This window comes from Pristis pectinata, chromosome 20, assembly GCF_009764475.1.
Source record: "Pristis pectinata isolate sPriPec2 chromosome 20, sPriPec2.1.pri, whole genome shotgun sequence".
NCBI lineage: Eukaryota > Metazoa > Chordata > Chondrichthyes > Rhinopristiformes > Pristidae > Pristis > Pristis pectinata.
In genome coordinates, this window is record NC_067424.1 from 25,658,837 (window position 1) to 25,675,794 (window position 16,958).

At 39.2% G+C, this 16,958-nt stretch overlaps 1 protein-coding gene across 1 annotated transcript in view; it reads left to right on the forward strand.

Annotated features, from left to right (window-relative positions):
- nav1b (neuron navigator 1b) overlaps positions 1–16,958 on the forward strand; it is a 485,995-nt gene that overhangs the window by 154,693 nt on the left and 314,344 nt on the right. Inside the window, exon 7 of the mRNA XM_052034603.1 lies at positions 15,689–15,795. Within this exon, the coding sequence (XP_051890563.1) occupies positions 15,689–15,795 (107 nt within the window). The remainder of the gene's footprint in view (positions 1–15,688; positions 15,796–16,958) is intronic.

The following is a 16,958-nucleotide window of genomic DNA, read 5'->3' on the forward strand; positions in this document are numbered from 1 at the left end:
CTGTGATGCATCCAATGTTCTTATTTATTTCTTGAAATAATGTAGAATGAATCAAATTAGCTAAAGACTGCTTCTGTGATGGCAGGGATCTCTGGAGATGGATAAAAGATGGATCATCTGCTCTGTACTGCTGACAGAAAATGATTGCAAATTCTTCAGTCTTGTCTTTGGCACTTGGTTGCAAAAATTGTCAACACATTGTTGTAAATTTTGATGGTAATTGTAGTGACCATGGCGTTAAATATTATATGTCTACTAATGACAACTTCTCAGTTATTTCTTTACACATCAGCTGTAATCCTTCTAAAACAAAGTCTAATTGGTGTAATTTGAAAACTATCCATTAGAACAAATTTGTTTTAAAGCTCAATTTTGAATTTTGTAAGCAATTCATTTGATTGATTATTTAATAACTAGATGATATGTGACACTTTGTCGTAGCATATACACTGAAATGGAATGAAATCAATTATAAATATGAGTGACAATTATTGTGTAGCTTTTTAAAAATTGCTGTATCTGGTTAGATTTGATTTTCCACTTCCATTAGTTTGTAATTTTTTATTTAACTTTAAAGACTTTAATGAGGTGGTGAAGAACATTTTGCAAGATCTGCTTTGCTTGGCAAAATATTCAAATTGATTACACAGAAGGAAGGGAATTGCATAAATTTCTTCCATATCTACTAATCCACACATTTTTTTGGCAGAATTTAAATTTTACCAGATGCTAGAAAGAATGAGTTCAAATCAAAACCTAGAAATTTGAAGTCAATTGAAACAGACAATTACATTGAAGCAATAATGAAGCATAAAAGCCCAACAGGTTTACTGATGTCCTTAGCAGATTGTCTTTACCTTGGCTGCCATTTCCAGTGCTGTACCTTTGTGATTAGCCCTTAACTTTCACTGAACAAGCCACTGAACCTACTGCAGAGTATAAGAATGAAACCAGCTAGTCTACACAAGTAGATCCTCGCCAACAATTTGCCAAGCAAAGAAGATCCTGCATAATGTTCTTCACTGACCTCATAGAACTGATACCAAAGTTGGGAGATCTGTCCTTCAGTTTAATCAATCAACAACCTCACCCCATCTTCATGGACTCTGCCCTCATTCACTTTTCCATCCAGAATGCTATGCCACTTGCAACCAATGCCACTCATATAAAAGTAACAAGGAATTTTTTACCTCTCTTTCCCAGTTCTGACAAAGGATCTTGGACAATGTACCCTTAACTCTGTTTCTCGTCCCGCAGGTGCTGCTTTACCTGCTGAGTGTTTCCTACATTTTCTGTTTTTTTATTTCTGATTTCTAGCATCCACATTTTGTTTTTGATTTTTACCAAATCTCATTTTGGTTAGACCTCCTCCCTAACTGTCTGGACCTTCTTCTTTGAGCACTTCTCATCTCTTCTTTAAAATCTTGATTCTCTTCTGCCCATTCATGCCCTTACCCACTTAAATTCACCATCTTATCTCAGCTTTTCTTTCTCATTGTTTTGATCATCCATTTCAACTCAGCTTGTCCTCTCTATCTTCCTGTTCTCCTTTAACCTCTCTCCACAAGAAGTCTCTTACCTGCATTCATCACCATATCCTCATGACACTTCCAAATTTTAGCCTGAGATTCACCACCTACCACAGCACTTCTGCAGCTCTCCAATGTGTTGGGTCATACACCAGCTCTACCACTAGTTGCCATAAAACACTTTCACTCCACGCCCTTATTTGTTCCTTTGGATTCAAACCCTATTCTCCTTTCAGGCCAAAGGACCCCCATTTGAACATTTTATTGCAGAGTTGAACAGGTTGAGTCATTTGTTGCCAGGTTTGGCTGAACCATGCTTCATTAAGGTTGCCTTCCTTTGTCTTAACAGTTTATTCCAGAGCCAGTTAATCCTTGTGATAACTCATCAAATCCTGTTCTTCCTACATCCCCAAAGTAAGTACGAGGAGCTCATAAACTGTTTTGATCTGAGACCATTCTTGCCACGTGCTTTTTCCATCTGAGCCATAAATTTATATGTATTGGTAACGTTACTCCCATGACGTGCTGTCTCTGATCTCCACAAGTGAATGAGACCACCCACTGTTTCAACTCTGATCTCAGTAAAATGCTGAACTCTCAACATTGCCTTCTGGATTCATACTAGCTGATGTTGTAAATGGGCTCTCCCTTTAGAGGAACTGTGAACTCTCCCCAAATTAGGCTCCGCTTCAAAAAATATCTTGATTCCAACGTCCTTGAAAATGACCATTTCATTTTCAATTTTCTATTCTCCTGCAAAACCTTTGAATGTGTTCAGCTTTCCTGGACACTATATTTCTGCCTCCAGCACAGTACTGATAAGGACCTAATCAGAGTCACTATAAATAGTCCCTGTGACTGAATAAGTTGCACTATTCATCTACATCCCTCTTAAACTGTCTGCAACCTTTGTGAAAGCAGACATTATAATGTTAAGTTATTTAAAATATACACTTTAAGACCAGCTGTAAACTTCCATCTTGCAATCAACTATGCATTTCCCTTTTAAGGACACTGATTATAAGACAAGATACCTTTATCAGTCACATGTACATCAAAACACACAGTTCAGGAGCATGGGTAGTTGATCGCGTCAATAATGAAGAAGCATGATGGACATCATTTTATTGAGCAGCAATAAGCCTAATCCATCCCATCTCTCATCCTATAAAAATTTGAGTACTCTGTATTCATCCTCCCATGACTTTTTGCACCATTGTGAGCAATTGCTGTGTAATATCTCGACCTCAGTTCCTTAAAACCTATTCTGTGACCAAGCATCTTGTTCCCCGTCCTGATATTTCCTTTCCCTTGGAATCACTCTGATTGATTCACTCTGTGAATCATCCAAGATTTTCTTTCAAACCAGGTTAAAGATGCTATACTAAATGGAACACAATATCTTGCACTCTTGTAACACTATATTCTACATTCTTTTTTTCCCTTTTGTGCTACCTCAATGTACTTATGTTTGGAATGATCTGTCTGGATGGCATGCAAACAAAAGCTTTTCACTGTATCTTAGTACATGTGACAATAATAAACCAATTACCAATGATATAGACCAAGTTGTAATTGTCATATGTGTTATGTCACTCCCCTTGATTCCTCCATCATGGCAGGACAGAACCACCAGAGGTGGCAGTGGCCTTAACATTGGCCAAAATCTCCCATGGACTCTGCTTGAATACCCACTAAATTCAGCTGACCAGCAACTAGTGAAGTTGAATGCTTCCTGAATGTACCTGGTAGTCACATACAGTATAATATCAAAAACATTCAAAATCTATTAAAGTAAGCATGTTATTCAATAAAAACATAAAATTCATAAAGATGAGCAAACAATTGACTGGATTTTCATTCACATTTTCACTTCCCCCTCCTTTTTCAGCATTTTGAAAAGACCATTCCATTCTCAATTCCCTAGTCCACTCTTCTGTTTCCACCATCACTCCCTTTCTCATGGCACTTTCCCATTGCAACCTCAGGAGATGCAACTTCTGTCCTTTTATTGCTTCCCTTCCCACCACCCAGGGACCCAAACATTCCTTCCAGTTGAAGCAATGAATCACTTACACTTCTTCCAATTTAGTGTATTCCATTCAGTGCACACAATGTGGACTCCTCTGCACTGGAGAAATCAAACACCAATTTGGTGACTGCAAAAGGCAACCCTGAGCTTCCTGCTGTCGGCTACTATAATTCCCATCTCTCTACCCACTCTGCCTGTGGCTTCTTTCACTATTATAATGAGGCCCAACACAAGCTTGAGGAACAGTGTCTCTGGACACATTGCAGCTTCTGGACTTGTATCAAATTCTACCACAGCACTGGCCAGTCCATCTGTGATATTGGCTCAGTTTCTCTCTCCATTCTCACAGGCAGGCCCTACCGCTTTTCATTTGTAACATCTACGCTCCTTTATGTTCGTAGTGGTCAGCATAACGCTTTACAGTGCCAGCGACCCGGGTTCAATTCCGGCCGCTGTCTGGAAGGTGTTTGTACGTTCTCCCCATGACTGCGTGGGTTTCCTCTGGGTGCTCCGGTTTCCTCCCATATTCCAAAGGGTTAGGAAGTTGTGGGCATGTTATATTGGCACCGGAAGTGTGGCGACACTTGCGGGCTGCCCACAGAATACTCTACGCAAGAGATGCATTTCACTGTGTGTTTCGATGTACATGTGACTAATAAAGATATCTTAACTGTACTTACCTCGTCGCTTTTATGCTCTTTTGCTCAGATTCCCTCTCTCTAACTGCCCCAATTAAATGACTGGATGGCCTCATTTACAGCTTATCCTCACAGCCACCCTGGCCTCACCTTGTCAGTGAAATTACCTTTGACCTATTCAACTCTTCCCCTGCCTTCATTTTCTCAGTTTTGATGAGGGGTCTTCAACTCAAAATGTTAACTCTGTTTCCAAAATTTTTCTGGTTTTATTTCAGATTTCCAGCATTGGTACTTTTAAAATTTGCTTTCGGTGTCCTTGGGGAGACAAAGCCCATTCTTCACCTTAGACCATGTGTCACTGTGGCAAGTGGGATAGATTACAGATAGGTCACAGCAGCTGTCTCCACCTTTAGCACCTCTTCCCCCCACCTGGCTCCATCTGCCCATCATCCTTAAACAATCTTCAGTCTGCCAATCACTTATTGGCCCCTGTCTCACCATTCCCTCTCTCTTTATACTGGCTATCTTCCCACTCCATTACTCAGTCCTGATGCAGGGCTTTAACCCAAAATGTCAACAACACCTTTTCACCCAACAGATGCTGATCGACCCTCTGAGTTCCTCCAGTAGATTGTTTGATGCTCCGGATTCCAGAATCTGCAGTCTCTTGTGCCTCTAGGTTACAAATAAATCTGATTGTCAGAACAGGGGCATTGTAGGAAATTAGTGACTCTGACAAACTCATTTATAAAATATTTCAAACTCATTTATAAAATAATGGCTTGGCAAAGCTATATTTTATGTCTGTCAATCCACATCATGTTCCCTGACCTATTAAGCATGTAAAAAGTACTTGCTATGAGCAGCACTGGGAGTAATTTGAAAGCAGATGCTGATCTGGTGAAACGACATTACAAACTTGCAAACTAGCAAGAAATAAATGTTATAGACAGAGCTCAGCCATTTCACAGCTAGCAGGACTGATCAAAGCACTGCATTCATGAATGGTGGGGGACGGTGAAGCAACCAAAAGAAAGAGGATGGTTCATGGATAAAAATCCATTTGTCTTGTTTTGAAAGGTGCAATTAAGCCAGCATTCACAGCCTTTCTAAAGAGCTTTCCAGATTTCTTTGTGTGAGGATGTGCTTCCTGATTTCAATCATGAATGGTCTGGTTTTAATTTTAAGGTTATGCTCCCTTAATCTGTATTCCCCCCCATATCCTCTATTGAATTCTTCAGAATTTTAAATAAATTCCCTGCACTCCCCCAGCCCAAACTACCTTTCTCCTCTGTATTCAAAGAAGTAGAATCAACATTTATGCAAGGTAAAGCTGACTTATTTGGAACTATCTTTAAACAGAAGTGACAGGCAGGTAATCCTTCTCAACTACCTTCTCAACTACCTGAGGTCCCCACCTATGATAGATACCAGACCTCAGCCAATTCCATCTACTCTTTATGATATCAAGTAATGAGTCAGTTTTGTCAACACAGCAAAGTCTATCGACCCTGGCAACATTTTGACCAGTGTTGAAGATCTGTGGTTCAGAAATACTTTTATCTCTGGCCAAATTATTCCAATGCAATTGCAGAACCAGCATCTTTTCACAAATATTCTTTCTTCCAAATCCAAAGTTAGATGAACAGTGTTTCCTTAATTTTCTTTTATTTTCATGTGGTAACATTGACTTTCTTTTTAAGTCCTTTTCCTTTTGTTGTATTCTTTATTACTTCCTTTTTTATTCTTTTAAACAGATGTGATAGTTCTTTTCCTTGCTCTATTCCACCTGGTGGTGGAATTAAATATTGCAATATTCAAATAATACAGGTCATTAATATGATTGCATCTTGTTATTTGTGAAAACGTGCAAAGCACCAGGCTAAAGAAGAATATTTTTATTTGTCCAAAAATTTCATATCTCCATGTTTGCTTATGGCTTAGAAGGAGGCTATTTGCCCATCATGATGGTTTTCACAGCAATCCTATCACCCTGCATGTTTCCCTGTGATCTATTCTCTCGAAAATAAAAATCAGCAAATCAGTTTTGATCCTGGAGTTTACTTTTCCATTAGCAATCAGCTACAAGTGTTCGTACTAATCAACAAATGCAATGGAAAGTTATAGCCTTGATTTCCTGTCTAAATAAAAACTTGAAGTAAATAATTCCTGTTCTCATCGGTTCAATCCATGCCAATCATAGGAATCACTGTGAAACATTGCTAAGGACAATGTTTATAAGTACAGCAACCTCAGTGTAATTGTAATCCTGTTTACGGCTCATCTGTGAATGAGCTGCATGCTTCTTTCCACTTTGATGTGAGGGAGTGACTTGCAAACATTTAACACTAATCCCTTGCTCCCATTGGGTGTTTCCTGAGTAGTAAGTGAGCACGAGGTGACTGCACATGAAAATGAGTCTTTTAGATGAGACTTGGAGAGAATTTATACCCAGCAACAACATGGTCTTTCCCACCTCTTCCTGCAAATGGCAAATTCCAGGCCAAAGCAGTGTTATTGCCAGGGCTGTGACCATAGTATCTGAAGTGAGTTGATGCTTAAAAGATGTGATGTTAGCTCAATTCACTTCCAACAGACAGTATGCCATCAGCCATGTGAAGATTACCTTGCTCATTCTGCTACTGTGCCCTCTTAACTGTAGTGAAAGTGTGGACAGTATTTCTGATGAGCTCAAATTGTTTTCTGGGAATGTGCCTGTGGTTACAGTATAGAATTAAACATGTATTGCAGTACCTCATCAGCCTTACTTCATCAGCACTTGTCAGTTCTAAATCTTTATCACTAAGTACAATGGGAGCAAGATCATAAAACATGCAAGTTCCCCTTCAAGTTCACACCCCATTCTATTTGAAATATATTACCATTTCCTCAATTTTGTTGTAGTTTTGTTGATTCTTACATTTTCTTACTTGGTACCATTGAGGAAACAACTGGAACACAAAAAGTGAAATACTTAAGAAGGTACTACAATATAAATGTGGTTTGTCTAAAAGTATATATTATTTAAATAAAATACAGTGAACCACAGAACCATACAGCACAAAACAGGCCCTTCGGCCCACCATGTTGTGCCGCCCATCAAACCACCCTCACACTATCTAACCCTTTCCTCCCGCATATCCCTCTATCTCACATTCCTCCATGTGCCTATCCAACAAACTCTTGAACCTGTCCAACGTATCTGCCTCCACCACCACCCCAGGCAGTGCATTCCATGCACCAACCACTCTCTGGGTGAAAAACCTCCCCCTGACATCTCCCCTGAACCTCCCACCCATAACCTTAAAGCCATGCCCTCTCGTCTTGAGCATTGGTGCCCTGGGAAGGAGGCGCTGGCTGTCTACTCTATCTATTCCTCTCAATATTTTATATAAAGCACATCATCTCATTACAGGGCTCAGAAATGTAGAAATTTGCTCTCAGTTGCTTGCAGTGTAGAAGCAGGTTTGTGTTATATTCTGCCTCTTAAAATTGGTTTGGTTCCTTATCACCACATTATTATTTATTACTTTAGTATCCTTACCGAAATAACATGGATAATGTGATATCTGAGAGAGTGTGAGGAATCATAACCGTATGGAAGCCCTAGTCTCTACTGACTGTCTGCACTGAACGACAACACCCAAGTCAGGAAGTGGCTGTGTTGGGAAAGTGGTTGTTAACCCATAACATCAATTGAAACATTACCACAGTTGTGAATTTAATTGAATGTTTCACTTTTGAGCATTTAATGAATCTTATAGCTTTCTTCAGTCATTAATCCAATGTACATCTGCTATTTCATTAAAGACTAAAGATATTGGGGATTGGATACTTCCTTTATTAGTATCCTTCCTATATAAGCAGCTGTTCAGGAGCAAAAAAAAAACCCAGTAATTTAAAAAAAAAGTAGGAAATGCAGTCTTTTCAAAGCTTTTGAAGACAAGAAGGTGCATTCTATTTTTGTTTGGACAAATAGTTAACAGAACGCAAAGCATAACAGGATGTGGCAAAGCCTGAGGAGGATCTCACAGGTGGCTTTTATTCTGACAAGGCCAAGGCTTAAATGCATGGATGGAACTTTCTGGCTCATGAGCATTGTTGAATGTTTCGACGTGCCTGAAAGAGCTCTTTGATTTAAACTTAAATGAAATGTGTTCTGTTTTTGGAAGAGTACATGAGGTTATGTGTTCATTCTAAAGTAGGACTGCCTTAAGAAAGGAGAAAAGTTAAAGTTGAAATATCCTCAAAGTTACACACAGGGGAGCATTGAGCCATTGTGTTTGTAGCAGCTCTATGAAGGAAGTAACCAGTAGTCCCACTCACCTACCCTTTCTTTTTAGCCCCTTCAAGTATGATTTTTTTTTCCACTATATCCAAATCCCCTTTGAAAGTTATTGAATCTCCTTCTGTCAGCTGTTCAGGTAGTGCATTCCAGATCATAGCACCTCGCAGTGTGAAAGTTCTATCCATGTAGAACAATGTTTTTCTATGATGTGTGTTGGAAAGTTACCAAAAAATCTGATTGTAGTTAGTGATGTGAGTGCTTGATGTAGTGCTACTGTGATACAAGGATTTTGTTATGGGTCCTCTGTGCAGCACATGGCCAGAGAACCATCAGGCATGCATGATGCACAATGGAGATTTTGGTGTCACTTGAGCAAAATTGTTCTCCTTTTAGGAAGGCGGCAGGCAGCAGGAGCCTTGCATCTGAAGCAGGCCTTGCTTGAGTATTGAAGCCATTATTCTGCCATTAGTTAAGGTGTTAATAGGGGCTGGGCTTACTTGGCTGCTGCTAGGAGTCCATGATTTCCATTTTCTGGGTGGATTCTTCTTCCCTTTTGCCAAATGTGATCATTTCCACCTTATCTGCACCCTCACTGTTGATGTGCAACCCATCCTAATTGTTGTTCCAACTCCTGCTCCAGTTGTTTCTGTTGTTCACCCTGACTCCAGCTCATCACCTCCCTTCTACTTACACTGACTGACCATCCTCAGTAACTGTGATCTCCTCTACCTCCCCAAGCTACAATCGCCTCACTGATTGTCCACTCCCAATTGTTCCCATGCTGATCCCCTCAGGCACTCCTGGCCATCTCTTTCTCTAATTCTCTCTGCCTCACCCATCTGATCCTCACCACACTGCTGGCAATCCACTGCTCAGTTAACTTCGTCTGTAATTTTGAATGCAAAAGGCTTTTGTGCACAATAGACAAGGCCTTGTACGCTACACCTTGGGCCTTATTCATAAATTGTATTATATCTGGGGATTCTTCACAAACATGGCACAGGACTCCCACAACGCCACTTTAATTGGCTTTTCAGGCACGGTGCAATTTTTAGCCCATTTCTTTTCATCTCTGATCTTTGCTAATTGTTTGAGATCTTCATCCATGTGTCGCCAACTCTTATATTGTGCTCACACATGTGTCACTGGTGATATATGGAGTGTAATTTAGTTCTGAAGAAACATTGGATTACATTTATATTTTACAAGTGGACTACAATAAATATGGCAACCTTGCAAAAGAGCATCAGGGGTCTGATATGTTAATGTTGATAGATGCAGAAATGTTAACTGAGTCAAAGTCCAAATAAAACAATGACAGAGTAATTTTAAGGGAGCCTATAATGGAGGACTCATCTGTGCCAGCATTAAGGCACCCAGCTGGCAAACACATATTCAAGCTAAAATTCACCACAGGGCTGATTACCCTCACTTAAATATTAATGCTCGGCCTGCACATGCTGGTTACATCTACCTTGGAACTTCCCCAAATAGCTCGAATCTATAACCCCAGCTGGTGCTGATAAGTTTCCTCCCAGCATGACTTTTCTGAATTTTATCTGGTTAACAGGCTAAACTGAAAGACCTTTTTGTTGGAATAAAACCACCCCAAATTCCATTTTCTGGGTTGCCTTTGTAAAGGGTTATTACAACTTTTGTTTAATAGTATAATAGAGGAGAAAATGATCTGCTTTTCTATTTCACTATTCCAGTGTGACAGGAATAGTGAAATAAAAATAATGTTATTAGCATAAGCTAATTTGAAAAATGATTCTGACAACTTCTTATTCCAAAGTTGGTTTTGTTTGCAAAATGTTCTAACTGTCAAGATTTCAGTATCAATCAATTTGGCAAAATATCACCAATGAGTGGTCATATTATTTTACTAATATTTTGAATGGCTAATACTCTGAGCTATTATTTTTATTGAACCCTGTAGCCAGTATCTTCATGCGATCAGGATCATTATGAGGCAAAAATGGCAACAAAATCAAAATTGCCAGCTTGTCTGAAGGGTTTGCAGTTACTAATCAAACCTCAATTAAAGCAGCCAACAACTGCCTGACTCTGTATCACTAGATTAAAGAGATCCCTTATCCACAAAAGATCTAGCGGTCACAGTCCTGAACCATTCATTTGACCAAGCAGGCACAGCTTTATTTCTAGATTCCCATGGAAGAATTGCTTTATAAATGGCCTGACAAATTTTAAATCAAACCATTAGATCAACGCAAAATAAAAGGAAATTTATTAACAAGAATAACTCCCATATAAGAAAAAATAAACAGTTCTTATCAGGTTAGTAGAGTTGTATTAGAATTGGACAGAAGCTAATATATAGATTATTATTACAAAATACAGTTACATAAAAATGCAACATAGAAATGGGTCTTCTGACCCAATCAATGCTTTTTGATGTCTATTTCCAATTTAAATGGGTCTGTGTTTATGTTTGTCAGTTTTCTTATTATTTTATCCCAGTTTCTTTCAATTATCTATGTAAGCTATTAAATGTTAGTATTAGCACAACATCAATCACTTACTTCAATAAAGGATTCCATAATGCTTTCTGTCCAAATCAATTGTATTAAACCTTGCATCTATATCCAGTCATATTAACCCTTCACAATGGAAAAAAGTGCTTCTATCTACTGTCTTCGACACTTTACAACACCTGTATCAAAATGTCCTGTTACTCTCCTCTTACCTGCATGTAATTGTAAGACATCTGCTTCCAAGCAATTTTCTCTGTTGACAGAAAAATCCCAATTCCAGCCACCCCATCCCCACATGCATGACTACCAAACCATCCCGCTGAGTGCTGGTAATTCCCAAATCCATCACCTCCCCTGCCATGCCCTCAATCCCTTGACTGCAAGCTAAATCGGGCCTATGATCAGTGTCCTGAAGCCAGCTGTGGGGGAAGAGAACTGTGCAACAAATTTCCAAATGCAAAAATTTGGTTTGTTGCTGAAATTGTGATTGGTGGGACAAGCCCAGGAATGTTTTTCCAGCACAGCTATGCCCTCCTAGCGCAGTCTTTGGGGTGCCTTAGAATTGCTAGGATTTAATTACCAAAGAATGGATGCCAAGAAAGCCAGTCGCTTGCAGATGGAGTTGTATTGGTTTACTGTCAGCTCTATTTTCTGATACTATTGGCTATTGATCATGCTTGTTTCTGAGGAAAAATTAGCAATCACTGAAGTGCCTTTTTTTGGTTTGTACCAACTGACTAAAGGGTTTAGCCTGGCCATTGCAGTTCAAAATATGCTGCATTTGCCTCAACCCCTGTTGTGTTTGCTATTTATATAGTCTTTTTAATAACTTTTTAAAAAGCTTTTGCTAAATAAAAGTTACTACTTTAAAATACGAACTTTTATTAGTCTTAAAGGAGCTCTGCTTGTTAATTATGAATAAATTCTGTTAAATTAGACCTTGTGTTAATATGAAACAGCTGCAAAAATGAATGCACTGTTGTTTTCAAATTAGGTCCCTTACACTGCTGTATTCACTTGAAGGGGTGAATTGGGTAAAAAGCCATTTGAATTTACATTAAAATTCTGCAGGCTTTACGTCAACATGGCTTACCACTGGTCTCTTAGGCTGTGTAGTTTTAATGCATATTTTACAGAGCCAGTCAAAATTTCATTTGTCCATGATTTGAAGCCCAGTTTGTGCTGAGTCCACACATATCAGCGGTAAGTGTTCTGTAATTTACTAAAGTAAACATGAAGAAAAACAGCAAAAATAACTGGCCTAGAGATTCAATAATATGGAACATATTTTTTAAATGTTGCAAAGTTGACTGAGTGTGAAATGTGATTGCTACCTTATGGCACATAATCAATCTTTGATCAGCTGCTTCCATGCACACGATGTGTCAATGCAAGACGCACGTAGAACATGAACAAATGATGTCAATCCATGCAGCTCTCCTCTGAAATAGATAATTAAAACAGTGTGGTCCACATGAAAGAAAGCATTTCCTAACAACAGTGCAATTCCTGTAACTATGCAGTATTGAAGGAATGTTAAATACTTCAGGAACGATTTAGAGCAGAACTCTCTTCATTCCATGGAACAGAAGACTGTGGCCACAATACCAAAGCACTGTAGATGCTGGAAATCTGAAACAGATCCTGATGAAAGGTTATCAAGTTGAAATATTAACTCTGTTTCACTGTCCTCAGATGCTGACTGGTCTGTTCAGTTTTTCCAGTGTTTTTTTGTTTTTACTGCTTGATACGTTGTGTGAGAATCTGGATATATATTGAGCACAAGGTTATCTTTCTTTGTTGCTTATCGTGCGTGCTTCAGAAGTACTACCCCTCGGCTTCCATTGTGACCAGGAGCAGGAGGAAGAGGGCCGAAGGCTAGGCTGACTTGGGAGTAGTGGGATGTTTCAGGCTGGAAGGGTACATCCTCTCAGAAGCTTTTAGGAGTCATGCTTCTATCTCCAATAACTTGAAAAGATATGGAGGGCCAATGGTTTCCAAATCAGTGTGTGACCAACAGCAGCCAGAAGCCCCAGGCAGCATTTGTACCTGCTTGTAGATGTGAAGAGCAGCTTAGTATTTGGGTCATTGCAGGTGGATTTATGTCAGGCTGCATGCTGCAGTAAAGGATGCAATGGATACTGTCTGTTCAGGGACAGGGTAATTTATCTCCCTCTCCTTGAGTAGAGACCAGCAGATATCATTGCCAGGGCTGTTATCTTCCTGAGTGACGGATTGTACTCATGTGACATTCTAAGCACCACACGTCAGGTGGGAGCTCTTTATGAGCTGCAAATGTATTCATACCTTGAATCAACAGTTAATGTGGGACTACCAACAGAATACTCTCATGGCTAAATCCACAGATACATGTGCTTCCCGGATAAATGACACTCTTTTTGTGCCCACGTTCTTTCACCCACCAAGCTGGACAGTTTGAAGACCCTTGGACAAGGGCTCTCCCCTTGGGAGCTCACTCCAGTCTTGAATCCTGACTATGCTGGAAATGGAAAAACAATTTCATTTGCAGGGCGACTAGGAACTTGATGGGGCATCCTGAAGCTGAGAGTCCACTTCTTGTACTGATCTGGTGCCATCCACCAATTCTTCCCAGAGAGAGTGTTGTACTTTGTTGTTGTCTGCTTCATGCTTCAAAGCCAGGCTGTCAAGACATCATACCCGTGGTTAGTCAGACAGCAGGAGGGACAAATGGGTATTAAATAGAAACTCTGTCTAGAGCTTCCTAATAGCCTTGTAATTCACTTGAGGAACCCACTGAGCCCCATGCTGAAAGACAGTCCATCATCAAATGCAACAAATCTATTGACTTGGAATAATAAGTGCCTGGCAATGACTTTTTGCATTAAGTGGATGTCTCTCTATTTCCTTTGAGATGAGAGGGATATGGTTGAGGGTTTAAGCAGCAGGTGAACTGAAGTAGGAGCAGTGTCAAACAATGTTAAGGAGGTGGAAACAGGTGATTGGAAGCTCATCTTTGAAACAGATGTTGCAAATTGCAGGGTTCAATTTCAGAGTTGCTAGTGAAAGAGATTGGATTGGTGTTAGAGAACAGATTTTTTTGCTAGGGAGGGAAGAGAATAACTGGTTTAACCGATATTTAGCTGGACATAATTTCTGTTCATTACTGGATGTTAGGCAAACAATATGCCAATTTTGAGAGTTCAAGAGAGGTGAAGCAGAATTAGTCATTGTCAACATACATAAGAAGACTGGTTCTGTGCTTTCAGATGATCACTGAGCTATCTGTACAAATTCAAAATGTTACTATTAAAGTTACTGAAATATTATTGGTGGGGAATAAAGTTTCTGGTGAAAAAAACTTTTTTGACACTTGTCATAAGGATAGTTGCAACTTTGTTGTTTATGGAAAAAAAGTGGAATTAGACCATGTGTGAAATAATGTAATGAAAGAGTAGAGACTTTTGTGAAATATTTGGTTAAATTGTCTGATGAACCTGCTGAACATAAAAACCTAAAATACTGGAAACACTCAGCAGCAGTAAAGATGTACGGGTAGGTTCACATGGGTTTAAAAGGGGCAGCGTGAACTCATTGGGCCGGAAGGGCCTGTTACCGTTCTGTATAAATAAAGTTTTAAAGTTTTAGATCAGGGCCAGGGAGTAGATGAGAAAAGGAGGAGTTCCAATGATACGCCTGATTTAATTGTGTGAGATCAGGAAGGATAGGAGAGGCCAATGCAGGTGATCTCCAGGTATGGTTGGGCAGATAAGGACAGTACCTGGTGAGCGCAGCCTCACCCAGCTGAATAGTGATGGAGAATCATGTGATCAGCTATGGCAAAAACTGCAGGAGATTGAACAACGGGCATAGAGTCATACAGCACAGAAACAGACCTTTTGGCCCACGTAGTACTCATTGACCATAAAGCACCAATTTGAACTAATCCCATTTTGTTCTCCCACATTCCCATCAAATTCCCCCAGGTTCCACCACTTACATACTAGAGTCAATTTACAATGGCCAATTAACTTACCAACCTACCAACCTGCACGTCTTTTTGCGATGCAGAGGAAGCTGGAGCACCCTGGCAGTCACAACAAGAATGTGCCAACTCCACACCGACAGCACCAGAAGTTAGGATTGAACTGGGTCACTAGATCTGTGAGGCAGCAGCTCTATAAGTTGTGACACTATGCTCTATAACTGTATAGCCAACTGTGTCAAAGATTGTAGATGGTTCAAAAGGGATGTGCAGATAGATTAAACTTGTCAAAATCCTTTAGATTGTCAATAGATCTGTTTAGGTATTGTGGCAGAAGTGGAAATTTGATTAGAAGTGTGTGCACAAGGAAAGATGAGTCAGAATTTGGGATTTAATATCATCTTAGTATTTTTCTGTCCATGAAGTTTCTCTGAATTTCTGATGTTTGTTTCTGACATCTAATGCTCCATGCATGAAGAAATTTGTAAACTTATCTCTTTTTATCAATGAAATATTCAGTATTGCCTAAATAAGTATCTTGCAAAGAATTCTGGAAATACAGAAATTGTGACATTGATATTTTGAAAAAAAAGATGATATAGCACGATGATCTCGCGCCCACAAAAATATAATGTAAACTTTCAAAGTTATTCTTTAAAGGTTGTTCAGTTTGATCTTGGTTTAATTATGAAAATATGATTTTTACATCAAATCATTGAGTTGTTCTGTTTCCATCTTTCAGAGGAGAAACAAAGAGAGAAAGTAATAACGCAGAGGTAAAGGAGTCTACAGCCTATCCTAACACAGGGGAATGCAACTGGAAACTCAAAAAGTCTCTTGAGGATATTGGTAATGTACATTTTGTGTGATTTTAGCTTTAATGAACAGATTTTAAATATACTTAACACTTTTTTAAAAATTCTAAGTATCGTGGTAGCTTGATGAACTGCAATCATTTGATGCATAATTCTTACCAAATCTTCACCAAGTTCTTCTAGGCAAAGACAACTATAACTGTTTTTCTCTATGCAACTTTTTTTTCATTCTTGTCTATTCTATTATACATGCTTCAGGAGCACCATAGTGTTCATACAACAGACCATCTGTGACATTATACGCACAAGCATATTAGAATTAATTTCCTGTTGATTAACAGTGTTTTCATTTGATGTACTCAGTTACAGCTTTTGATTTTTGTAGGTTGATTTTATGATAGTGTTGCATAACTGAGGATAACCCATTTGGTTTCTAATCAGAAGTAATAAAGGCATGTTCAAAGCAGTTACTATGAATTGGATTAGATTCATGTGGATTAATATTTAGAATAGTGTACATTGGACATAAGAACCAAGCACAGGCAGGGCTCCATGATCAAGTTTTATGCTGTATTTTTTCCATTTTCTTTCAAGAAGATTTGCACGTTACTGAAGAACAGATCTGTATTGAGTTAGTGCATTCAGACAACATTTCGGGTATTTTTCTTTTAAGAAATGTAGCATTTTTAGGAATGGTTGCCCGATACTGCTAAAAGTAACCTTCATCCAATACATTAGGCTTTTAATCATGGTGTTTGGTTGACTGACTGTGAGTAACCTGATGTTAAATGAATATGAATATCTATAAAATATAACCAGAACCATTCCTAATTGCATTGCTGCACCCAAAAGTTAAACAATTTTATGAACCCTTGCATACACACATATCGGCCCCATTAACAAAAAATTGATTAATTCTGAAAGTAATCAGAACAGTAAGGAAGTTGTATGGGTTCCCCTGACCTCCAGGAAGATAGTTTTAAAAAAAGCAAAGGTCAGAGTCATACAGGACAAACACAGGCCCCTCAGCTCGACTCATCCATGCTGATCGAGATGCCTATCGACACTAATCCCATTTTTCTGCATTTGGCCTTTCCCCCTCTACTCCTCTCCTATCCACATGCCTATCCAAGTGCTTTTTTAAGTGCTGTGATTACACCTGCATCTACTGCCTCCTCTGGCAGCTTGTTCCATGCA